This window comes from Rattus norvegicus, chromosome 7 (assembly GCF_021556685.1).
Source record: "Rattus norvegicus strain SHRSP/BbbUtx chromosome 7, alternate assembly SHRSP_T2T, whole genome shotgun sequence".
NCBI classification, from domain to species: Eukaryota; Metazoa; Chordata; class Mammalia; order Rodentia; family Muridae; genus Rattus; species Rattus norvegicus.
Window position 1 is genome coordinate 128244958 of NC_141540.1, and position 26755 is coordinate 128271712.

The window sequence follows — 26755 nt, forward strand, 5'->3', positions numbered from 1 at the left end:
CTGTGTGGCAGAGACATTCTCATCCTGTGGCCTTGGATTCAAAGCAAGCTCTGCCTGTCTCCCAGCACAGCAGGTGGGTGCTATTGCGTTTCTGGTGCCCAGCAGGGTCGCAGACCTTCTGCGGGAGGACATCAGGTGCAAAGAGGCTGATCCCCCAGGGAGACCCCTTTCTGGAGTTTTCTCAGTCATCCTTCACCTCTGTGCAGTGGATCCTCAAGTGGGAATGTATCTTTAGAAATGAAGATCATTACAGGGAGGGGGGAGGAAACAATGTTAGATACCCCGCTGTTCGCTAGAGTGTGCCTTCCACCATGCCAGCAGCCTGGGGTGTGGGGCCTTCTGCAGCCAGGATGTGCCCCTCCTTATGTCCAAGACCTAAGAAATAGGAGGGATTGATGTTCGGATGGATATTGGGATTAGTAAGCCCCTTCCTTGGTTTCTCCAAGGGCATCTGAGAAATGGGTATGCTTTGGCCTGGCCAGAGGTTACACACATACCTAGGACTTCTTAGGAGTGATGGCTCCCAACAAAGGCTCTGGTAGATACAGAGGGACGCACGCCTGTCAGGAGTGAGAGCTAAGGATCACGGCTCTCCCCTTCCTGGCAAGGGTATCCTTGTTTTAGAATGTAGGTATTCACAGGCGAAAATGGAATCCAGGGTCTTGACCGAGACTCTGAGGTCTAGTCCTGCTGGCAGATAAAAGAAATGGATGCACTTGAGGCACTGGGGGCTGGGGCCTTGCTGACGGTTCAGAGGAATGGGGTTTGTTAAGACGAATGGGGATGCTAGGAGTAGGAGACTTAAGTCTTTGTCTCTAGGGAAGTACTCCTCTCCTGCCCTCCCATGCCAGCCTCTCCCACTGTGCCATCCCTCTGGGGTTCGCCAGGCTCCCAGGACTGTGTCATTATCACTGCTTCTGTGTCTTCGGCACCACAGGGAAAAGTAATTAAATGTAATAGATGCTGAGGCTTCCAAAATCGCATTATTTAGGCGCCGTGCTCACACACACACACACACACACACACACACACACACACACACACACACACACAGAGAGAGAGAGAGAGAGAGAGAGAGAGAGAGAGAGACGAAGTGTGCTAAGCTGCAGATAATTAATAGATTTATTTAAATCAGCCTCTGCCATCTGCATACAGCAAGGATGAGTGCTTGCTTCCCAGGCCGGCCCATGTTGGAGAACACCTCAGCCTTCTGAGAGAAGCTGGGAGTCCTGAGGGGAGTGGGTGATGGTAAGCTTCAGGATATGGCACCCAACAGGTGTGACCAGGGATAGCAAAGAGTTCCTACAGGAAGTCCTGGTGTGGGAGTAGGGTGGATAGAGCCACAAGCATGTCCCAGGGACATACCCCAAGGGCAGACGTAAGAGAAGTAAGGGGCTCCTGTCCTTTTATGTCAGTCCTGAGGCCAGTGGCCCTGGCCCTGTGCAACCTTTGGGACTCTACCTTTAGCCTTTGACTTGAGACACCTAGGCTGTGGTTCTGTGTCCTAACACACACCCCTACCCTGTCCTCAGAGTGCAAAGACACTTCTTGATGCTGGCAGCTGGATAGCTGCATCAGGGTGGAGGGGGAGGTGGGAGTGAAGGGGTTGGGAGCAAAAGGGTCCAAGTCACTGTCATTTGGAAGGCCATTAGAGGACTGGGAGTAGTCATCCTTCTGAGAGGGAGGTGGCTCTGTGGTGGAGATGGAGGGTATGGATGAACCACACACAGCTTGGCAGAAAGGAGTTAGTGATTGTAGGGTGTGCCACTGGGGCTCCACCCCTGTACTTGGAGGGGGCAGGTGGTGAGGTGCAACAGCTCTGCACTGTGACAGATCCTAGATGTGAGTGAGGTCTCTGTTGGATGAATCCTAAGGAAGTCTTCCAACAAGTGCAAGGTCACAGCCCCAGAGCACTCCTGGACTTTAGGGCTGACTGCATCACAAGTAGCCGAGCTCTGTTGTCACTCGCAAGGCCCCTTAGAGTGGACTGGAAGAACCTGACACAAGCTGCTTCTGTTGGAGCCTCCTCCCCACCCCCCATTCGCTCCAAGGCTGATTTGAATTCTGTCCTCACAGAGCCTGCAGCCACCGTGGGTTTCAAAAGTGTGGGGATAACGTATGAACAACATGGAGAATGAGGAAGGGTGTGGGTTCTAGTCTTGCTCGACTCCCAGGTTCTGGAAGATTTGGAATGTCTAGGTAAAGGGGATTATGGCTACTCCCACCCCCACCCCCAGCACCTGCAATGGGGCTTGCACTTGTCACAGTGTCTGAGGCGGGATACTGAAGATGTTTTCATCTCAGACAGAGCTGCGGCCCCAGGCTCAGGTTCTCCTTAGGAAATTGACGAACATGCTCCACTCCTCCCTGCCAAGGTTGCCAGAGGAACTGGGCCCTGAGCAGTGGGTGGAGAAGGCAGCGTCTATCTTTTGCTGTTGCCGTGGATGCATAGCCCCCTCATCCAACAATACTCCATGTGGTCATCCTCGTGGTGGTTCCTCACGGCACAGGAAACTACCCAGGGTTGGGTCTAGAACCTAAGGGTGGCCAGGATGAAGTTGGACTACTTCCTTGTCCCCCTTGGTGTGCACTGTAAAACATTGGAGTGAACTACGAGCCCCTCCCCAACCCTACAGACATCCTATGGAGACAACTAGTCCTGCCTTTCTGGGAAATCTTTTCGTCCACTCTTGGCTCTGGCTTGCACGGACAAGATCCTAGGGCCTGTTGTGCACAGGGGCAGTTCTTTCTCTTGGATTCCATAGAGGAGCCAGCTCCAAGCATAGTCAGGGTCTTCCTGGATCAATGCTGGGGATAGAGAGGCTCCGAAGACCCAGCCTAAGGCAGAAACAGGGAGACTCAGTGCTGCTGTGGACTCCAGGATCCCTCTTCAGAGCCCTATGCAGTCTCACCAGGCAGCTCCCAGACATCTACTGCTGGCATCCCTCTGGACCTCTGTGAGCTCCCCAGGGAAGGTGGTGTGACCAGCCCTGCAGCTCACTGAAGGATGGCTTGTAGACAGACGGCTCATGGATTCCTGACTTCACACACATCCCTCCCTCCTTGGTTCTTGAATTAAAGCAGAAAAACAACACAGAGATTATTTCCCTGGCATTTAGAGGGGAGTAAAGCTGCCTCTCCTAGGTTCTCAGGCTAACCTTTGTGTGGATTCTGTGGGTCCTGCAGGCAGGTAGCCCACTACTATCCCGAGGTTCATCATGTTTTCCCCCATGTGGACAGCAGTAGGCATTTACGCTAGAAGGGAAAGTGGGCTCTGAATGCCTAGCGTCATAAGGAGCTTGGGGTTCAGCATTGTATCCACAGGGGATGGGAGAAGGTAGCTTTGGCTGTGTGTGTGTGTGTGTGTGTGTGTGTGTGTGTGTGTGTGTGTGTGTGTGTGTGTTTGTGAGTATCATATAAGATGGAAATGAGATCCTCACTGTTTATAGGTGACCTAGGAAAAAATTGTCTCTGATAAAGCCCAGCATAACTGCTATGTGTGTATACACTTGGTAGATCCCGCAGGAGGAACGGGAGCGCTGAGTCTGGGGACCCACGCCTCACAAGATCACCAATGTGTAGGGTTGCATGTGGGCCAATTATGTCTCCCTGTCAAAGGCACCTGCCAAAGTCTTCCATCCTGTTTCTTAAGACTGTGAGTGTAGGAGGTTGGGGATTTAGCTCAGTGGTAGAGCGCTTGCCTAGCAAGCGCAAGGCCCTGGGTTCGGTCCCCAGCTCCAAAAAAAAAAAGAAAAGACTGTGAGTGTAACTGAAGAATGGCTCTACTGTGGTGATTAGGATGCAATGAAGTCATTAGTATAAACACCAATCCTGTCTGTCTGGTATGCCTTGTAAGATGAGGAGATCAGAACACAGAGAGCCAATTCTGTGAGAGATGATCTTGGTAAGACACAAGAAAAAGAGCCAGGCAGAGAGGCCTCTCTTGACCAGCCTGGCTCATTCCTTGCTCTGGGATATCCAGCCTCCTCTGACAGAGGAGAATACATATCTATTCGTCTTCAGCTGCCCCTCTGTGACATTTCACCATGGCCAAAACCCACAGAAGGAAGAAGCCATGAGGGGGCCGATCGTGGTTCTCAAATTCCTGGAGGTCTCCTGAATTAATGCCTGCACTCAACCCTCTGTGCACAAGCTCCCCGAGGTCATGGCCATTCACAGTCACTCGCAGATGCCAGGCACCAGGGCTGCTCTCAAACAGACGGTCACCTCCAAATCCATAACAGGGGTCTAGTCCCCAGGGTCCCTCTCTAGGGAGGACTTTTCTTCTAAGTCCTTGTTACTTTTGGGAAGGGTGACCTCCATTTCCTTCCACTGGATTCTGCACATCAGGAGAATAAGTTCAGACTCTCGGGAGCAGGGGAGGTGACGGGAACTCCCAGATGGATAAGGACCCGGCCTGTGCCGATTCGTTCTCATTCAGCACCGTGGTCGCAACATCCCAATATAGTCATTATTGCGGTTTCGCTTTCTGTAGCCGCATTATAATGCGAGCTTATGTTCAATTTGCTGGGAGCCAGCAAATCGCCGTCTGCTTTTTCTCAGCACACACTCATTTGCTGCGTGCCCTAGGTGTTTCTTAAAGTCTAGGTTTTACACATAGACAAATTAAATCTTGTTTTTGAATGCGTCCCTCTCCAGAACCGACATAATGTGTTTTAATAGCCGTCGCACCTCTCGGGGCTGGGAGCTCACCATCATCTGCATTTTCAAGCAGCACATTACTTACAGGGACATGTCCTCGATGCCAGTAATGAAGCCAGTGAATGGAGTGCGCTCTATGCAGGGCCTCGTTGCCTCTCTCTCTGCTGCCCCTGCTCCTTGGAGGGTGGTGTCAGAAAGAGTCCTTCCTTTGTTCGCTGCATTTTTTATTCATTCCACTGACAACTGAATGTGTCTTAGTGTCTTCCCTGGGGGCACCCTCAGGCAGGAGCAGGACACAATGTCAGCAGGTACATGCAGGTGATAAGGCCATGGCTTAAGAGTAAACCAGGACATGGAGGGGCCAGGAACTGGCACCTAAAAAATGGCTTTCCTAGACCAGAAACACACAGGTGCCTACAGGAGTATAGGTGCCTTTAGGAGTATAGGCATTCTGTACTCACTCATCCACCAGGATGCCAAGGGACACCAGGAGCAGGTGCCATTGATGGAGTCACATCCCCACCAAATACATCCTCAGAAGCACTCACTAGAAAAGCTTTGTACTCAGAGGTGAGCCATGAGAGGTTATTTAGGTCACGTGACAGACCATGATGGCAGGGCCACAACCCTATAAAGGAAGTGTGAAGGATTTATGGACTCTCTTTAGTTCATCGTGCAAACACACAGTGACAGGAACCCGTCTGGAACCCAAGCAGAGAGCCTTCACAGGGCCCTGGCCAGGATGTTGGACCTCCAGGACTATTTGTGGCCTGGCCTGTGCACTTTCGATATAACCTCCAAGTTGACATGGGCAGTGGACACTTCTGCTGTCTCACTTGGGCCAAGACAACAGAGCTCAGATGCTGAGGCAATCGAGAGGTGGCTGTGACACAGGCCTACAGGTGTGAAACCATCTGAGGAGTCCATTCATGAGCTTGTGATCCAAGGCCTCTCTCAGGGTAACTGGGGCCTGCATATCACTAGATTGCTGTTTCTGGCCTTGATCTCAGCTAGGGACATGGTCTTGACCATGGTGGATACAGACCTCCTTTAACCTTCGTGTTCTTCAGAGTCCTCCATGTCTGGTGTGACAGCTTTGTGCAATGAGATGACTTTGTACAATGAGAAGCAGAGAACCACAAAGGAAAAGATGGGGAGCTGTGAGGCTCACAATGGCACAAGACACGTCACCTGTCCCATCGGGAAGGCTGACAGGTCACCCGACAGAGGCAGTGCTGAGCTAATGACAACACATGAGTGGGACCTTCTTTCTTTCTTTTCCATGTTTCTGGGGTTTGTTCAAGGCACACTTGTCTACAGCATCTTTTCTGTTTTAAACACACTCAGCCTATGACAGGTGAAGAACAGAGAGCTTTCCCTGCATATGGGCTGGGAGAGTCTCCTCATCCCTGTGTCCCTCTCTCCTCCTCACCCCTTGTACCTTTGCAGTTTGTAATATTCTGGGGCCTCCCCACAGGAGAGGAGGCTGTCCCAGAAGTATGTAAGCGTCTGGCATGGGGCTGTGGAGAGTCTCAGCAAATCCCCAACGAGGTGGTAGCCAGATGTTTCTAGCCACATTAGTGGCTAAAGAGGAACTCAAGCCTATTGTTTCTAACTGATCTGCTCCACTCTCTTGGGGCCAGGACACTTGGCAGTGTCCTAACCATTCACCCTTACTCTCTTGTCCTCTTCCCACAGTATCTCCCCAGTGTCAGGACTGAGATGATTGACCCTTCCGCCAATGGGGTGTGATTGCAACCCACAGACCACATCCCTGTTAGAAAGTTCTGGATGCCAGCGGGCAGGAGTGAATTACTTTCGCAAGCTGAGATCCCCCATGGACTTGAAAATCAATAAGCTATTTCTGACGCTCAGGACGCGGAGGTGCGTGGCAGACTTGAGCTTCGACCTCGTTGGGAAGTGGATGTTCTCGCCGCTGCCCAGGACTGAGCAAGCTCCCCACATTCTGGGGGGAAAGTAACACAGGCCAGAGTCATTACCATCTGTTGCTGGGTGGTAATGGGGAGAGGGCGGAGGGCAGTGAGCTCCTGTGTCTAGCCCAAGCTTGAAGACTTGAGCTCTCTGTCCAGCACAAGCTTGAAGACTTGAGCTCTCTGTGCCCTAGTTTTTTTCCTGAGGATGAATCTAAGGCATGGACAGGCCACATGTTCTTTGTTCCCTGCTTGTTACTTGCCATGTGGTGAGCCCTGTAAGATGTCAGCTATATGGACCACCATTCCTGCAACTCCAAACTACTCCCAGAGAAGGGAGCCACAAGGTGACTGGTGATCAGCTCCACAGACCTGGAATAGCAGCCTGTTACACAGAGGGGACTGCCTTTCCTATAGACCTGTATCTTGGGAAGAAATGCCAGGATTCCATTACGATGAGAAAGCCAATGACAGGACCCTAGGACCCTCTAGGTCCTACTTATAGAGCCCTTGTTTCCACATGCTTTCCCAAGGCTACCAGAAGGCCATCTGATCTAGCACTACAGGACCTGCTTAAGTCAAATGAGGGTAATTGGGACCTGGTCCTCTTGCTTTTCTTGGACAGACCTACCAACTACAGAGAAGGGAAATCCTTGCAAACATAAGAGATGCTTCTGGACCTTGTGGCCTTTGTTGCTTTGGTCCCCCTCCTGAGCTTGAGGCCGTCCCTTTGTCCAGGTGGGGATGCCTAGAGGTCTGGATGTGTAGCAGACCAAAACCTACAGCAGCTCCTACACCAGACGCTGAGCCTATATGCTCCCCTGCAGCCAAGTGCTGGCTCTTGATCTTCAGCCATTTCCCTGGCATTTAGAGGGAAGTAAAGCTGCCTCTCCTAGGTTCTCAGGCTAACCTTTGTGTGGATTCTGTGGGTCCTGCAGGCAGGTAGCCCACTACTATCCCAAGGTTCATCATGTTTTCCCCCAGCAGTAGGCATTTACGCTAGAAGGGAAAGTGGGCTCTGAATGCCTAGCGTCATAAGGAGCTTGGGGTTCAGCATTGTATCCACAGGGGATGGGAAAGGTAGCTTTGGCTCTGTGTGTGTGTGTGTGTGTGTGTGTGTGTGTGTGTGTGTGTGTGTATCATATAAGATGGAAATGAGATCCTCACTGTTCATAGGTGACCTAGTTCCAAAGGAAGTCAACACCTGTCTTTTGGGACAGGTTCTCTTTTTTTGCATGGCAGGAAAGGTGTCAGAGACATGGGGCTGGTGGAACTACAGGTGCTGTGGTCTTAGTCTTATGGGCTATCCCTAAGGCCCGCAAGAACTGCATTCCCTCGGGAAGAAGTGGCCGGCCACCTTTCTCAAATAAGTGTATGCCATGTGTTCAGTTAACGAAGCAGGGTGTTAGGGTTACAGAAGCACCAGTGACCATGGGATTGATTTCAAGGACATGATGACTCTGCCCTACTTCTTCTATGTCTGCCTAGCCTGGCCTCTCTGCAGAGCTGAATGGGACTCCTCTCACATTCCCTGGCTGTCAGCATACACGATGGCTCTCCCAGTTGTTAGTGGAAGTCCTGGGGCCCAGGTACTAGAATAAAGGACATCACGATGTCCCTTCAGGCAGCCGTGCATCAGCAGTGGTATTCTTCCAGTTTCATGAGTGGATAAAGCTCATTTCCTTGTGACCTTTGAAGAAAGGCTTTTAAAAAACCCAGAGCCACTGGCAATCCCTCTGTTTAGCTACACCTACCTGTCTCACACCTGCTTTGGGAGCAATCTACTGACTTCTCTGTCAGAAGTTGCTTTTAGGCATCCACAGAGATGCTTTGCTACTCCCAGGTTCTTGCTCCTGAAGACTCATCTGCCACCTTAGAGCTCCTCCTCTCCTTTCAGCCTCTCCAGGGTTCCCAGGACCTGTCCACACCCAGGCCCAAGATCATCCCTTAAGTAACTGTGTACCCTTGGTTCAGAGCTTTCCCTGAGAAGCAAAAATCTCCCCACTTCTTGCTGTCTTAAGTTGGCAGGTCTAGATTTTACTTCCAGAGCGTCCTTTCGTAGGCAAAGTCTGGGAAGGAGAGTGGATGGGTAGGGCATTGATAGGTAAAGAAATAGAGATTTCTAGAGAGATAGGAGCAAACAGCTAATCACTGCCTCTAGGTTACCAACTAGAGCCCATAAAGAAACACTTCCCCTCAACTCTAATTTGTTGAACCATTGAATTTCCTGGTGTCACTTACAGGAGAATGAATAATCCAAAAGTATCCATATTATTCTAGCTCAAGCGAAGCCCATGAAAACTACACCCATGGAGATACCTGCCCAAAGGTAGCTCCACAGAGTCTCCTTTTTCCTCAAGCTGTTTGCTGTTTACAAAATCGTTGTGGAAGTGCTTTGTGAGACTTGAAACTTTCTGAGCTTCCTGATCCCCCTAAGTTTCCTTATCTTCCTGGGCTTTGTGGATCTCCCATCAATTCAGATGGAAAAGATAAGTTACACAACTAAGTGAGGGATGGATGGATGGACGGATGGATGGATGGATGGATGGATGGATGGACGGACTGACTGGTGACAGATAGATAGATAGACTGGTAGTTGAACAGTTAGGTTGAAAGATGACAGATGACTAATAGATCAGTAGATGGATGGATGGATTGACTGGTGGATGGATAGATGGGCAAGCAGGCAGGCAGACAGACAGACAGACAGACAGGCTGGTGATGAACAATTGTGTTGAATGATGCTAGATGGATTAGTAGATCAGTGGCTGGCTGGATGGATGGACGGATGGATGGATGGATGGGTGGATGGATTTACTGGTGGATGGATAGATGGATAGAGATAGACAGACTGGTGGTGAACATCTGGGTTGAAAGATGCTGGATGGATTAGGAGATAGATGGATGGATGATGGGTGTACAATAAATGGATGTGTGGTTGGATGAATAAATGGGTTGGTAGATGGACAGTTGGGTTATGGATGGTAGATGAGTGGGATTTGTGGATAGTTGATTGGATGTATAGATGATGAGTAAATGGGTAGATGGATAGATAATAGATAGGTACTGGATGGATGGGTATTGGGTTGGTAATGGATGATGGTTGACTACATGCATAGATGGAAGGATTAGTCAATGAATTCATGGTTAGTAGATGGATTATTAGTGGGTAGATGGATTGATTGATGGATTGATCACTCAATACATGGTTGGTAGGTGCACAATATATGAATGAAAAGGTGAATGAGTGGAGTAAGGACCTATGAAAATGTTTTGGACCCTTCTAAGAGGAGTTTAATCTTCCCAATAGACTCATCTTTGTTCTAGACTTTTCTATTTTCCTCTCCCTGGCTGGCCTGAAATTCCTCATATAGACCAGACTGGCCTCAAGATCATAGAGTTCTTTCTGCCTCTACCTCCTAAGTGCTGGGATTACCAGTGTGTGCCACCAAGACCAGCTCCAGCCTCTTATTGTTCAGCTTTAAGCAGGTTATAAGCTCCTAGCTCCAAGTTTCCTCAGAATAAGGATATTCTTGATCACAAGAGGTACTGAGAGCATGTTGGGGAAGTGTGCTAATCTTATGCCTATATTATGGACTCCTCTGGTCCTGTACAATCTGGTACATCTTGTCTGGGTTTCTGCAGCCCTGTAGCTGTGAGGTACACGCTCTACTCACTGGTCTAGTGATTCATACTTGTCAGTATGGACAAACCGAGTTTCTTCTGCTTCTGTGTTAGTATTTCACACCACCCTGTACCCAACCTTTCCTGTGAAAGAGCACTGGTTGTGTCCAGGACTTTGCATCTCTGTGGAGAAGACTTTCCTTTGGACCCCACAGCTTCCATAAATACTGTTTAGACATCTTCAGTTGTGTTACAATTTGAGTGGGAAATATTTTTTTGTTAAAAAAGCAGACTGAACCATGACTTGGGCCAAGTGTCTAGTTTTCTGTCTATCTACTCTTCAAGTGCTGAGAGGAGATCCCTACATGCACACATCTGTTCTGAGGTCCAGGGTCACCAGAAAAAAAAAGAGAAAAAGAAATGAAAAAGCATTGAAAATAAAATCCTTACTTTGGTCAGAGGAGATCTATTGGGTTAGAATGAAGTGTGAGCTTTTGTGCAGAGAGAAGATTAGCATCCCAAGGAGAGCAAGTTGGTAGCAGTTACGAGTCTGGGCTAAAAACACCACCAACATTGCTGTGATAGGCTGGCCAGAGACACAGAAAAGCAAGCAGCCTGAGGAGAGGAGGGTATGGCTGATTTCCACAATGCCTCCTCCCAGGCCATCCTCCTGCTTCATATGCTCAATCCTCCCTGGTTGATGACCTCTCATGGGCAAAATGCTCCATGGGCAGTTAGAGCTGAGGGCAACCCAGGTCTGTAGTTGGGTGCAGGCATGCCACACGCATATGGCTCTGTTGCTCAGAGTCCCAGCTCGAACAGGATGGCGACCGGTTGAGGCATGAGCAGAGACTGGAACAGAATTCAGCCACTGGAGCTTCCCAAAGGTTAAGATGCCCCAGCCCGCTGTGGGTAGCCATGCTTCCATTTTCTGAGGCTGCAGATATAAAAGAGTGTAAGTTCTAAGCTTTTGCCAGCACCGTGGGCAAAGCCCATAGGCTAGCTGGTAGCAACTAGCAGCTGACCACCATGATAACCTCTCCTTTCTCCACGGCTCCTCCAACTGTAGACTTCTCCCTCTTCTCTGCTTGTTATCTTTTTCTCTTCCCCTATTCCTCTCTTCTGTACTGCTGGAAAATCTGGAATTTACCCTGGGATAGATATCAAGGGCTGATCACAGCTCAGAGAAAGCCCTGCTGGAGACTTTATCTTTATGCAGAAGGAACATGAGCTCAGACAAAGGTTGGGTGACTCTACAAAATTGCTGCCTGGGACATGCTTTAGATCCTCAGTAACAGTGTGTCCAGAGATCTCTCTTGGGACAGGACACTGCCTCTTATACTTATGCAAAATGGAAAGAGAGGATGGAAATACACTTTGAAGCTGACAGGATGCTCTAGCCTCTTCCTTCAGTAGCCAGGATGCCGGTGATGAGTCTTATGTAGGCCTGAGGTGACTTAAAGAGGTAACTTCTCAATGCCAGATCAGACCTTTGTGATCCCATTGCTCTCCCAACACTGAGCAGAAGGGTAAACACTCACTTTTTCTTTGTGGGTGGTAGAGGGCAGGTAGGTGGAGGGTATCGTTCTGCTCTCTCAGACACAGCCTGAGAGAGGCACGGTCTATTCTGAACTCAGAGATAACCATGAAGGTGAACAGAGCCAAACAGTGGCCTGTGCTGGAGGCTGTCCCCTCGAGTCTTTGCTGGACACTGGGACAGATGCCTCCACCCTACGGTGCTCACTCTACACTGCTGAAGTGGGCTACTGGGAACTTTGGAAAGCAGAAAGGACTCCAGAGGGATCTCTGAGGTGGAATACCACAGACAGGTAGACCTTGTGTTGGGACACATTCTTGATCCTGAGAGGGTTTGGGGGACATGTAACATGTTGGAAGCTGCAAGGTCTCTCCCAGGCTTGGTTGGGAATTGTGCATAGGGTTGTGGAAGGGCCAGTCAGTACCAAGATGGGGGAAGTGCATTTAAATGCTATGTAGGCTAACTGTAGCTCACATCTGTGTTTGTAGCAACATAAGGAAGAGTGTTCCAGATGTTGCCAAAACTTATGCTGGAGGAGTATGCTGGGTATTCAAATACCCAAGTACAGGTACCTCTGAGCTAGCTGCACGCTTTACTGGTTGTGCCCACCACTCGGACATTGGCATATGCTGTGTGACAATGCTTTTCGGTTTTAAACAGCCAGCCGTATAATGTCTGCCAGCCCCTCTCAGGTCTAGGCAGAGCCACTTGGGGCATGGCTTTAAACTGGAACTGGGGCAGGGTGAGGTGGAGCTTCTGTCTTGGGAAGCCTGGATTCAGAAGGGAAGAGTACTCAGCTCAACCAAGTTGGGATTCTTCTTCCCACCCGGCATGGTAAGACCTGGAAGCTTCATGAAGTAGAACCTGGAGGCTCAGGGGAAGAAGTGGGGTGTGTGCCTTGCCGAGACCAACTTGGTGTGACGTCACTATCTTTCTTCTGATGTAGAAGCCAAGTCTTGCTACATGCCTGCCAGTTCAGTGGCAGGTGACCTGAGTAGCAAACTGGGTGTACACCGGAGAGAGGATGCTACCTTTCTTTTCTTCCAACACTAGCACCATGGAGGCTTCTGCAAAAAGAATCTGCAGGGAAGGTGGGAGGCTTTAGGCATTTGCTTGGGCGGGTGGGGAGGGCTGGCTACCATCTGACTGTGCTGTGTGGGCACTGTTGCTGAAGGGTAGGGAGTATACAAGGCGCCTCCCTCACCTCACCTCATTTGCTCAGTAGACCCCTGTATGGCCCCGTCAGTCTTTTCTGGCGCCAGCTTTTCAATCTTGGGCTGTGTGTCCCTTCATTCCTCATTGTAACAAAATTCCTGACAAAAACAGTTGAAGGAAGAAAAGGTTTATTTTGACGAATAGTTTAAGGGTGTAGTCCATCATGGCCAGGGATGCGTGTGGATGGGATGTGAGGTGTCTGGTCATACTGTGTCTGTCTGCCATCAGGAAGCTGAGAGGATGAAAAGCTGGTGCTTAGCAGGTCTCCTGTTTTACCCTTCTTGTTCAGTGCAAGACCTCAGCCCATGCTCAGAATGGGTCTTTCCTTCTCATTTTAAACCTCTCAGGAAACACCATGCCCAGAGGTGACCTTTGGCAGGCTAGTTGACAAAATTAACGCTAAACAGGGGAAGACTGAGATCTCAGAGGAAGCCCCATTAAGCTGTCAGAAATGGTGTATTTTAGAATGGTCTTTCATTCTACTGTTTGATAGAATAATAAGCAAAAACAAGACATTTCTTCTTTAAGTTCAGAGACAGCTGTGAAGACCTTTTCGAGAAAGCAGTGTTTGATTTTGATGCCTGCGATATTATACCAGGTGTGGCAGCATGCGGATCAGGTCAGGGTGTTGTCTCGGCCTGTACCCCCAGAGACTGGTGTTTCTTTGTGCTAGGAACACCCTGTTTTGAAACAGTACACCCACCTCTACCACCTTGCTGCGTCTGCTCAACGGAACTCCTGCTTCTGTCTGTGGCTGTATACTTAGCCTTCCTCCAACCCCATCTCTGCTTCCTCCAGCCATTGGCGAGCACACTTCAGGAGGTTATTTCGATGAGGTCAACTTTATTATACTCAAGCATATTGGTGAAGGACCATGCTTTTCTCTGAGCCTAGGTGACACCACTTAGTATATTGTCCTAAAGCCTCATTCATTTTGCCCCAGATGCCAGGGGCTTTTTCAAGGACGAGTAGTTATTCTGTCACTTCTATCAGTGTTTATATAGGTCAGAACACACTAACATATGCACAATAGTGTGCATCTCTGTCACACACATGTGCATCCACATGCTTGCGCGCATGTATGCACGTGCACACACACACACACACACACACACACACACACACACACTTCATTATCCCTTGATTCCTTAATCCATCCATGAGTCCGTGGGCTCTGGATCTCAGCTTTTGTGAACAGGACACGTAGCATAGTGACATCTCCTTGATCAGCGTCTTTCCTTTGGATATGGACCCTAAGGTGGGACAGATAGATCCTACAGAAAATAACCGTTCAGTTGTTTCAAGTTTTTTTTTTCCATAGCAGTTCCCATAATGGCTCTACTAGCGCATAAGCTACAAGGACTGAACTATGTCCCTCCCATCCTCCCCAAAGGTGCTTTGCCAGCTTGGCCAACCTGAAGGTGGACCTACATACCATAGTTGGGGAAACAGTCTTGGTGGATATCTATCTGAGCCAAGCTTCCGGAAATGGGGCTTGGTGTTCTTGCCTGTGCACTCCATCTGTAAGAAGGTCTTGTGGGTAGGAACTTCCTCCCCACCCAGTCTGCCTACAATGGCTGTTGAGATATCAGATTGCTAGAACATTTTGGGTGAAAGAAGGCTGCAGAAATGTCCTTGGAATTTTTGTTTAGGACCAACAGTGGGCAGTGGAACAAAGACTTTCCTGCTTTCTGCATGCTAGACTGCCCCCTAAGTCTGAGTAAGATCCCCTCTCCCTCCAGTGCTGAAGAAACCAGGAGTGGGTGGATGAAGAGAGAAAGCACAAGGAATGTCCATCCCATTGATGCTGACATACTATGGTTGAGACACAAGGCTGCAGGGAAGACACTGGTCTCCAGAGATTGTACCTTTGAAAAGGTCTGAGTGGTTTCCTCGAGAAAGTATGACTGTATACACATGTACAGTTGCAATAGGGACACACACAGAGACCTCTTCTTAACACAAACAGTAGCTACATAGGAGTGCACAAAGAAAGGTGTGCATATACGAGTCCTGAACTAAATATATGTACATCAGTACACACACACACACACACACACACACACACACACACACACACACACACACACTTAAGAACACATGGCATGATATATAAACTGCTTGTAAGTATATGGATGCTTCCATATCAACCTGGATGGCCTGCAGGGCAGGAACAAATCAGAGTCTCATACTCCAGTTTACAAGCATCTGGAGGTCTTCATTGGTCCCTTGTCTGTACAGGGCCTGGACTCTATGCTGCAGAGTGGCTAAGCTGATTCGTCCTTTCCACCCCAGGACTGTGCCACTTGCTGGGAACCTAGGTGTGTGTCTTTTCCTCTCAGACCCTGCTCACTAAGGCTAGTGTCCTGCTGAAGACTACCTTCCACAGTTTTCCCATGTCCCCTAATTCTCTGTCTCCATGGGTGCCTCCCAGAGCCAGACCCATTCTCTTCTCCACCTGCTTTTCCCTGGTTCTCTGTCCAAGTTGGTGCTCAACCCACTGCTCCATTCATTCGTTCGTTTATTCATGTATATATATGAATATGTTGTGTTGTATGCTTATTGTGTGGTATGTGTGTGGTAAGTGTGCAGGTGTGCATGCCCGTGTATGTGCATGCTCACATGTGTGCTTGCCAAGAGCAGAGCAGGTGTCCTCTATCCCTCTCTGCCTTATTGCCTTGAGAAAGGGTTTGTCAGTGAACAGGAAGCTCTCGGAATCTACCTTTCTGTGCTTCCAAACATGCTGCGGATTGCTTGTAGAGCAAGCGCTCTTACCCACTGAGCCGTCCCCCGCAGCCCCTGTGCACATGTATCTTTAATGATAGAAGTTTAGGACTCTATGTTTTAGCTAGCTGCTGGAATTTCTTCCTGAGATTTGTCTGTGAGCGGGTTTTACGGCTTGTGTAGAAACAGAGTGTTCCCTGAACCGTTCCGTCCATGCAGTTTCCCACAGAAGGGACCAGTGACTAGAACCACAGAGAGAAAGAGAGACGTGGTATTTCACTGTAAAGATCTTGCCTGTTGATGGAAATTCTTTACAATTTCAGGGCCCAGTGCATCTCCGTGCATCTTCTGCACAACGCTTCGACACCTCGAAAGTCTCCTTGCTATCTCTTCTTCCATATGATTCCTTTCTTTGTTGGGGCCCCATCAGTTTTCTGAGTGGGGTGTGGGCGGAAAGGTTCCTCCAGCTGCCTTCAGTGGTCTGATGCCCTCTGTGGACAGAGGAACTGGCCAGCACCCTTGGTACAGTGTCTTTTTTCACTAGCCAGGGAGGATACTGCTCTGCTTTGAAGGAAAAGGCAGCATTGCTGAACAAAAGCCCATTGTCACATTTCCTCAGATTCCATGGGTCAGAAGTGACTTATTCTACCTGTTGCTTTAACAGGCTTTCAGGGCTGCTTGGCTCTGAGTCAGCCTATCAGATCTGTTTAGAATATAGCAAGCCCTTCCATTTCTTAACCACTTCTCCTCTTTGATCTTTTCTGACTTCGGAATTTCTAAAAGGAAATGTGGACACCCGAGATCTTCTCTCCACATTGTTACACCCCGGGGCCTTTCCTGTGTTCCCCCCTTCTGTGGGCTCCACACTGTTGTAGGCTTTACTGACTACTTTTTTTTATACCTGGCCCCTTTTCACCACATAACATAATCCTGCATCTCAAGACCTTATCACTATTTTTATCCTAAGCCTCTTTTATCTCCTGGTTTCACGTTGTTACTACAGTGTTTCCTTGTATTTTTTTTTTTAGCGTGATGGGATTTAGGATCATTATGGTTCCTTTCTTTGTCCCTGAATCATTTCTGTCTTTTCAGAGTTAGCTGTGGAATGGATGTCTTCGGCTTCCCATCTCTGTGCTTGACTTTCTGTAGATACCCGGTGATCCTGTCTGTCAGGCTCTGTTATGTAGGAGAGAAGCCAGAGGTATACAGGCAGAGAGCAGTAACTGGTCAATGTGCAGGAAACAGTCAGAATACAGTAAAGGGTCAGGGTGTTGTGACTTGTCAGCACACGATAAACGGTCAGTGTCTGGTTAGGCAGTGACTGGTTAGGATCTTTAAAGGGACAGAAGCAGACAGTGTACAGCAATGACCAGGGTGTAGAATTTGTCAGTGTACAGTATGGGGTCAATAGGTAGTGACTGGTCAGGGGATGCTGTGGGTCACTACACTCTGGTGTGCTGCCTGTGTTTTCTGAAGTGTGTGTGTGTGTGTGTGTGTGTGTGTGTGTGTGTGTGTGTGTGTTTGCAGAGAAGCTTCTTTGGAAGAGGGCTTAGAGCCTAGGATCAAGCAGCCTCCCCCAGAATGGGCTGATCTGGTGGCACATCTGGGGCCCTGTAGTGCCTAGACATTTGGGTTATGTTGCATGAAGGACCTCCCTCCATTCCCATGTCACATCACCCCAGTTATATGTGCAGCCCTGGCTTTCCAACAAGGGCAGGGGTCATGGGCACAATTGGCTAGCTGCTCACATCTATGGAACCTGTCTTAGAATAATATAAACATACACGAGATCCCTAAGAAAGCCAATTATATTAAATGTAGTTATCAAGTGTTAAAAAAAATAAAAACCATTTTGAATCAAGGGTATGTTTGCGTCTTTATTAAAGCATTCCATGAAAAGCCTAGATGCAGAATGACTGTAATTTAAAATAATGGTGAACATAAGCAATGCGCTGGGATAGCCATAGATCTGTAACTTGATATGAAAATACCTGTGATTTCCGTTGGTGACAAAGTCACAGCCAAACTGTTGTGTTTACTGCCCGAGTGCCTAATTGAAGGAAGGTAGTATTCACTTCTACCTAGAGATATGTAAAATAGAATCCATCTGGATTCCCAGCTCTCAGGTCTATGGCACAAGAGGACTGTCCCTCTTTGGGCAGCACACCACATCTTCTTCAGGTAGCCATGCTGGCAGCGGCAGTTACTGGGGTATAGGGACTCAGTCACCTGCATCTTTGGTGGTGCAGCTCTCTGGCTAAGCACCTTCCCATCAGCAGGCTCAATGGAACCCTCAAATGGTGCCAACTCTTTGGCATGGTTGAGGGGAAAGGGCACTCTTCAGATGGCTTCTCTTCTCCGCCCAGCTCTCAGCACCAGAGTTTCCCTGGCCTGTCAGCTCTTGGAATTCATTATGCCACAGTGTAAATGACTGTTTTTAAAGGGTCTTTTCCTTTGTGTCCACAGCCCTTGGTGCCCCCTCCTGAAGCCTGTGGTTTCCACTAGTCAGGCGAATGTGCCTTTGTTGCCTTACGCTGAATGCCCAGCGGGCCCCTCAGTCCACCCGCTCCTCTGGGTGTCAGGCTGAGGTTCTTGGCTTTTTACCTGTAGTTTCTGTGAAGGGCGACAGCACCACTGCCTGCCAGCCCAGTAGGAGGAGGGCTTGGCACTTGGGGAAGGTTCCTTTGGGCCCTTAAAACTGGAGCTACGCACACGCTATCCATGGGAAACGAATTAATTGGTGGGCCATGAATTTCTCCAGGATCTTTCTTTTCCTTTTACAAATTCAGTTTGCAGAAAGATTTCTTCAAAGGGCTACTTCTTTTTGGATAGTGATCAGATTGGGGACAGAGCAAATGTCAGGGGGTGGGCCTTCTCTCCTGATGGCGGGACCAAATCTGTGTGTATATGGTAAGCACCTGCCAAACCCTGGGCCCTTCAAAGTGGAACACACTGTTCCAGGTGAGCTGTGTAGGCTAGTGACCTTGGTGGAGGTCAGACTTCTCAAGATGGACAGAGCAGGATCCCGAGGCTGCCTCAGGGAAGGCTTTGCTGGAAGATTGGTAGGAGGGTAAGGTGGGGGCTGTTATTTGATGGAGAGGCTCTGGGGAACTGCTCAAGAGAATGCCAAGTTCCTCCCATGGTAGATTCTGAATTGTTTAGTTGGTTAGCTGTTACAAGGCTCTTCTCAGTTGGGGTGGGAGTTCTGACTAACACTTGTCTCTTCAGGGGTCAGAGAGGGGTGTTGGCAGCCAAAGGGACAAATTGCTTTCTAACAACCCCTCTTCTGCCCTAGTGTGGGCATGGTAAAGTCTGGTCAGGCAGACAGAATCAAGTTCGGTTCACCAGTTGGCTCTCTATCTTTAGTGGTATTGGTCATCCTGCTACTACAGACCTCAGTTTCCCCAAGTGCACCCGAAGAAGTTTGATCTTTCTGACCTCCAAGAGCCCTTCAGACCTGGCTTCTTTTATTGCGTGACATGTGAAGCAGATGAGCCTCAGACCCCAGACAACGCCCACCCCCACCCCGGCATGCATGCCACACAGGCTAAGCATAGGTCCCTGGTTCCTACCCAAAGCTCTGAGCTGAGCATTTGAAATCCGATTCAGGCAAAAGTGCCTTCAGGCCTCCCGTGCTGGTCCTGGTGCTGTTAGCATGGAGCGACCCTCTAAAAGGGACACCACAGCTTTAGCTCTGGGCCTCCAGACACAAATGCCGGCTCTTCCTTGCGGAAGAATGGAGGCGGCGGCAGGGAAATGCCTGCTGGCTTCCTCTGGGGCCGGCTGTGGCCATCTACTGCCTGTGCCATTGGGTGTCCCGCAGCTGGCTGGAGGCGGGCACACAGGAGGCCCAGGATCCAATGTGGTGGTGGGGAAGGCTGTGTGTTTCTGGCCGGCTGTGCTATTTTCAAACCCCTCGAAACCGCCTACGGAGAGCAGCCTGCCCTGAACCTGTCTAGCAGCACATCAGACCGCCGGTCTTCCCTGTGGTTCCGCATTCTTCCCAGGACCTGGGGTAGGAGCCTGATGGGGGCTGGGCTCTCTTCCCCCACTAGCGGCGCCAACCCGGCCGCTCTGCAGTGAGTCCCCAGCGCACCTAGGTGGAGCCCGACCCGCAGTTTTCAGCTGGACCAGCCCCACCTGACCCGCCGGCACGCCAGACGGGGGCGCTGCAGGGCGGCCAGGTCCCCCGGGTCCCCTCCGCGGCCCAGTGCGCATCGGCAGCTCGGCGGCCCGGGCGCTGCACAGACGGCGGCAGGCGCGGGCCAGAGTCCGAGGCAGCGCGGCCTGGCCGCCTGGGCCGACAGAGACTCACGCCGCGCTCCCGTTCCCGCCGCAGCTCGCAAAGACGCCGAGCCGAGAGGCGGGCGCGCGCCACCAGCACCGGAGCATCAGCGTCCCGCGGGCGGCGAGGCGCGCAGCGTCTCCGGCCCCACCTGTCGGCGCGGCCACCCTCAGCGTCGCCCCCGGCGTCCCCAGCCAGCGCGGGCGGCTCGCGGCATCGCTGGGCCCGGCCTCGTCCCGGCTGCTGCAGCGGAGGCGCGCTCTCCCGGCTGGGCGCGGAGGCCCGCACCGTCCCGGGCGAGGGGACCGGCCCGGCGGCTCCGGGCCGTGCAAGTTGGACTGCGGAGGACTCGGCCCCCGGCGGCGGCAATGGTGCTGCGGCTCCGCGAACCGCGCGCAGCCCCGGCCCTGAAGCTGCCTCTGCGCGGCGGTGGCAGCGGCGGCGGAGCGGCCCCCTAAGCCCCCCGCCGGAGCGAGAGCGGGCAGCGGCGGCGGCGGAGCCCGAGAAGGCGGCGGCGGCAGCAGCGGCAACAGAGCAGTGGAGGAAGGCGACACCGATCTCTGGCGCGGGGCGACAGGCGACCGGAGCCGGGGCCGCGCCGGACCCCCAACCCGCCGGGCCGTTGCGCAATCCGCGGCCGGTCTGGGCCCTGCTGGCGGCGCGGCTCCGGGGGCGGCGGCGGGGCTGATTCATGGGGCCGCGGCGGCCAGTCCCCCGCTCCCGGGCCCCCCGCGCCCCGCAGCGCGCGATGGTGGCCGAGTGGCCGGAGCGGCGGCCGCCGCGGCCCGAGACTTTCTGCTAACCTCCCCGCCCCCGCCCGCCCCCTCCCCGGCGCCCTCCCCCGCGCCGTCCCCTCCCCCTGCCCAAAAGACACAGATCGCCTCCCGGAGTGGCGCCTCCAATCGCGGCGGAGCGCGGCGTTGGCGGCGGATGGAGGGCGCGATCGGGCGGCCAAAGCGGCTGCACCCAGCGGGGCGCTGATGCGGCGCCTGGACCTTCGCAGCGCGACTTCGGGGGCGTCGGCCGAGTTGGCACTCCGCGATGCAGCTCCTGAAGGCGCTCTGGGCACTCGCAGGGGCCGCGCTCTGCTGCTTCCTCGTCCTGGTGATTCACGCGCAGTTTCTCAAAGAAGGTAATAGTCCCCGGCGCGCGCGGTACCCCACACTGCTCGCGGCGGCCCCTGCGCGTGATACTGCTTCCAGCACCTTCCAGCGCTGCCAGCGAGGTGGGCCGAGGCTCTGCGGGGCCAGAGTGGCCGATGGCGCGAGCCTTCCCGAAGCCCAGCGCTGGATCCGCCACCCCTCAGTGCCTCTGGGCTCATGGTCGGCACCGATTAGGTGCTATCCCGGACGTGCTGGGGCCTGGCTAGCTCCGGGGTAGTCCTGGAGCCCAGGCTAAAGCCCAGGCTGCGGTTGCCATCCCCTGCCCCGCAAGGCTCGGTGGCAGTTGCGCCTACCCGCATGCCATCGACCCTCGGTAGGTGGCACCAGCGTTCCACTTTGGTAGCCTGGCTGAAGCCAGCGCTGAGCAGGCCAGCACTGAATGGATTGGGGGCTGGGGAAGCAAAGGTGTCAGGGGGTGAGGACTGGGGAAACTAAACCCATGTCCCCATGCTGCTTTACAGATGGGGTCCGGTACATACCAGACTTAGGTGGGCAGAATTCTTCATCACCAGAATGCCTAGAACTTGAGAACACTCAAGTTTTGGGTTCCGTTGCCCTCCTTGTCCCTTCTAGATTGCAGGATTTGTCCCATCCGGTTCTGGAGACTCTGTTGAGGCTTGTGTGGTACACATTGGACTCTTGTGGTCACAGCGACCCTTTGAGACTCTTTCCATTGGCTTGTTTGGTGTGCATTGGTAGGCAGCAAATAGTGGACACTCTGTTGGGAACTTCTTGCCGCTTGGTCTTGGTATCTCTGGGCTCAGCCTGCTCTGGCGGGCACCCAGTGTAGGTGGCTGCTGGTGCACTTGCACAGACCATGCCTGTACTGGTTAACCCTCCCCTAGGTCAGTAGGAAACGCTAAACCCTGGAAAGTATTGGTACAGATTCCTACAACTCTTCTCACTAGCTCCAGGTTCCTAAGGGTGATAGGGCTTGCAATATTCTAGAGCGTTCTTGCCTAATTAGTGAGCTTCTGGATGCTGGGAGCTACCTGGATCCTGTGAGCATTCTGGCTTGCTACATACATTGTTACATTGTTCTCCCTTGAATTCCGGTGCTACTTTGGAGAAAGTAGCTGGTTTTGCTGTAGGCAGGTAAGCCTGCTCAGGTGGTCTTGGAGTTGGAGGCTGGTCTTCCCGCAAGCTTAGGTGACCTACTTCATGAGGGGGTGGTTCTGCCAGAGTCTGGATAACTTTCCTGTAACTATAAGTCATTCAGCCCCTACCCTCACCCCCAGTATCAAGTTGGTATCATCTGCTAGACAGCTGTGGGGGGTGGAGACCACCACATGGTATCCTCAGACCCCAGGGCATCGGGTCCTTATGCTTTGAAACCTTGTTTGGGATCCAAGTTCTCTACCCTTTCCACTGCTTCTTTGTTCTCTGTGTATTCACCTGAGGGGAAAACATGGATACTTAAAGTGTTGGGCTTCTCTGGGTTCATCTAGCCTGTTTGAGTTACTGTGTTGTAATGAGCAGTCATATGTGGCCCCAAAGAGATGCTGCTCATTTGGAGACATCTGACGGGTGGATGGGTTCCTTCTGCCTGGGACTGGTGGGGACAAACCAGTTCCAGAGTCTTTTAAAGCTGTTAGATTTGGTCCTTTGGTCAAGAGGGAAGTTCATGTGTCCCAGGAGGTTAGGTATGAGGTCACAAAGGCAGTGTGCATAGGCACCTGTGTTCTGGAGTGGAGGCTAATGTCCCCTGAGGGTGGATTTGCAGGACAGCCCTTTATCTGCAGGGAGCCTGGGTATTTGGTGTGGGTAGACATGTGCATGTTGTGGTAGATGGTAGAGTAAGGCAAGGAGGTGGGGCCAGCATGGGCTGGTCATGGGGTCATAGAACAGGAAGGCAGTGTCTTGGAGGCTGCTCTTGAGGAAAAGCCCAAGTGGTTACCCAGCCTTCCCTGTGGGGACTTGTGAGCCCTGGTGTCCATTCTGACTTGTTTGCTTCTGTAACCCAGGATCCCAGTCCCCTTTGCTGTTACTTTCTGTCAGATAGGTCAGGGATGGCATCCCTGTACTTGTTTGCATGTTTGTTTCTTTGTTTTTCTTTTTCAGTCTCTGGTGGTTAGAAGCAGTAGCCTCGGGATAGGCCTTAGGGTGTGCCGTGAGAGGCAGAAGACTGGTTCCCAGGGGAGTCACAGGGCCCTTCTGGGAGGCTTGGGTCACAGATTGGAATCTGCTAGGAAAGAGGGAGCTAAGCTTGGACAAGTGCGACTTGTTGCCTGGGGATGGAGTGAGAAAGAGCCCTATAAGTAGCCATTTCCACAAAGCTGGTTTTTCTCCCCGAGGGGTGAAGAATGGGAGGTCCAGGGAGCCATTTTTTCCCACACTTTCTCTTTTGTGTGGAGATAGGGGCTACCCTGTGGCTAATCCATCCCACTCTGGCCGGCCTGTCTTGCAGCGATTGCAAAGATGAATAGGGCTGTGAACCCGGAGAGAGGAGAATTGTGGTCCTAATTGCAGCCCCGGCTTGTCCAGTTTCTGTCAGAACAGGTCTCACTCACCGTGCCGTTTCAGTGGAGGTAGCCAGAGGGCTGGAACAGGTGACCAGAGCTAAAGTGTGGGGTTCAGGCATCAGTGGATATTACCAGCGTTGCTTGTTTGTGCGCTGTTTGTATAGTCTCTAGCTTCTCGGATCTAGGACAGGTCAGGACAAGGGTGGGTGAGGCTTGGATCCTACTGCCTCATTTGAGCAGAGCAGGGTGGGTGGAGGATGGAAAGCAGGAGAAGCAGGAGGCTATGCTCACAGGTTTTTGTTGTTTGTTGTTTTGTTTTGTTGTTTGTTTGTTTGTTTTTCTGTGGGACTTGGGACAAGGAGTTAGGGTAACAGCTGGGATTATGAACATTCTTGAATGTTTGAAGCACCTGGGCCAGGGCACAGCAGCACAAGCTCTGATTTAGGTGCTTACCCCTGTAGGAAAACCAAAACAGTACAGTGAGACTTGCAGCCCAGCCCTGGCTGGTCCATGGATTTCTGACCCGTGAGACCGAAAGGAGACAGTGCCAAGATTTAACCCACCAAGCCTTTTGTCTGGCAGAGGCATCCCTGTATTTCTTCATTAGCTGTGGATTTGAGGTTTAACTCTCTGTCCTTGTAAATCCTATTGATAGCTAGGCGAGCGTTGCATGAGCCAAACTTGCTATTAAAAAGCCTCTTTCTCGGGTTAATATCGGAGCTTGGTGAGGGAGATGAACACCTGTGTCTGGCTGCCCCAGCACAAAGTCCCAGCATCTGAATTCCCCGGAACTTAGACTCCCCTCACCAAGCGTTATCTCCCTCGGCTGCCCCCAGAGCTGACTGTTGATTGAGCAAATAGGATTCAACTTTTTATTTATTTAGCTCACTACTTTGGAAGTCAAGTCTCTTCTGTGAGCCTTCGTGGTCATGCTGAAAGGGACGCACTTAACCCTGGGCAGGCATGCAGGGGTACTGGTTGTATCTCAGTAGAAATCACTAAGTGACACCATCCGCGTAAGACCTACACCGATCTCCAGACACTTGTATATCTCCGACATTGGTCAGTTTGTTTATTTATTGTTTCTTTAGGGATTTTTGTGTGCATTTGCATGTGTGTATGCTTGTATGTCCGTGTGTGTGTAGGGGTTGTACCTGCAGGTGTAGAAGCCAGAGGTCAAACTTGAATGTCTTTCTTTAGATGCTGTGACCCCCAACCCCCTGAGACAGGGTCTCTCTCTGCTTTGGAACTCGCTGACAAGCTAGGCGGACTGGCGGTGAGCCCCAGGGACCTACCTGTCTGCTTCTCCAGTACTGGAATCACAGGCTACAATTCCAAGCCCAGGTTTTAAATAGGTCTATTTGTTTGTTTCTTCATTTGCTTGTTTATTTACTTCATGATTTCTGTGGATCAAAGTCATATTCTCGTGCCCACTGGCAAGCACTTTACCAATTTCCCTATCCTCGTGGTTGTAGACCATCTTTATAAAAAAAAAAACCAAAACGGACAAAGAGACAGGCATAGAGGCGCACACCTTCAATCCCAGTGCTCAGGAGGGAGAGGCGGGCAGATCTCTGTGAGTTTGAGGCCAGCCTGGTCTACCGAACAAATTCCAGGACATCCAGGGCTGCTGTTACACAGAGAACCCCTGTCTTAAGAAAATAAAAAGAAAAGCAAAACAAGCAGAAACAGACAAAGAGTTTGAACAACATACCAGTTACTAGCCCTAAGAAATTATTTTTTAAAAAAATCTTGATAGGGATGGAGAAATGGCTCTGCAAGTAAGAACACTGGCACCTTTTGCTGAGAACCTGAGACCTGCAACTCACTCCCAGGCGATCTGAAGCCCTCTTCTGACCTCCATGGCGACCAGACACACACCACATGGCAAGCAGACATACATTCAGGCAAAAATATTCATACAATAAAAATAAAATCTTTATTTATTTTACAAAATTATTGCATTTAAAAAGTGTATCATTCCTGTTAAATATTCGTGTTTCTCTGTACAGGCTGTGGCAGTGGGTGGGGACAGGTGGAGCCCATTGGAGTTGGAACAGCCTGAGGCTGTTCACAACAGTCGATATCCTTGGTAGAGGCTGAGCTCTGCTTGGCTCTAGCCTAGATCCCACGTTGTACTGAGGGACTGAATCCTGGGTGTTTAAGGCAAGTCTTTGCAGACCCGTGTCCTCGCAAGTTCCCAGTCTGGATCTCACACCCTCTTCAACGTAGCTTGGGGCTGCATGTAGAGGGTTCCGGCTTTGCCCATGGATTTCAGGGCTCCCCGTTGCAGTCTTCCCCATCCTTATCAGGATGCAGAGCTCCGAAAGGGCCTGTGCCTTCCCCATGTCCAATGTCTGCTTCTCCTTAGCCTTCCTGTAGGCTTTACTGAGAGGCTAGGTAAGCAAGCGAGCAGCTGCTAGAGAGGGATGGGGATTGGAAAAGCATTAAAATAACCAGCTCCTTTATCATCATTTACTATCACTTCCTGTGTGACACAGAATCTAAATAAAACCCACATCCACCGTAATGGGATTCTCATCTGCCGAATGTCTGACAACTGTGAAAGTGAAAACATGAAGGGGCTGGTAATAGAAGAGACTGCACACTGGCTCACCATGGCTTGCCAGAAGCAGCAGCTTCCCAGCTCTCCAGCACAGAGCCAGAGGGAAGACCCACGAGACACAGGTAGCGATAGGGATGAGCCATGCTAGGGTATCCGAACAGTCTGTCCACTTGGGGACTCGCTGCTTAGTTACATAGCTGGTCTTCCCTGTGCATCTCGGGCAACTCGGTATTCTATCCTGCTGTGGCATAAACCTGGCATTTGAAAGCCAGGCTCGATCCTTAATTCTGGCGAACGAACCGCTTGCTCAGCTCAGGCAGTTCGTAGAACGTGCGTGCGTGTGTGTGTGTGTGTGTGTGTGTGTGTGGTCTTAGTATTTGTTAATATACAGAGTGTCAGAGGGGGCAGCCTTAGGATGTCCACTGCTGACCTTTTAGTAAGTAAGGTGTTTGTGTTCGTGCATACGATTACCTATTAATTAAATCTGCGATGTTTGCACCGTACGTAATTTGCATGAGCATATAAATTCATGAGCCTGTATTATGAACTTGATTAAAATACAGCTGTGTAATGAGGGTGATAGTGG

The 26755-nt window shown here is 51.0% G+C and overlaps 1 protein-coding gene across 2 annotated transcripts in view; it reads left to right on the forward strand.

The window, feature by feature from the left end:
- Tafa5 (TAFA chemokine like family member 5) overlaps positions 1 to 26755 on the forward strand; it is a 220519-nt gene that overhangs the window by 58637 nt on the left and 135127 nt on the right. The window contains exon 1 of one of the 2 annotated variants that reach the window (XM_087558765.1): positions 19903 to 21110. Within the exon in view, the coding sequence (XP_087414891.1) occupies positions 21020 to 21110 (91 nt within the window). The 5' untranslated portion in view covers positions 19903 to 21019. 2 annotated transcript variants of the gene reach the window in all.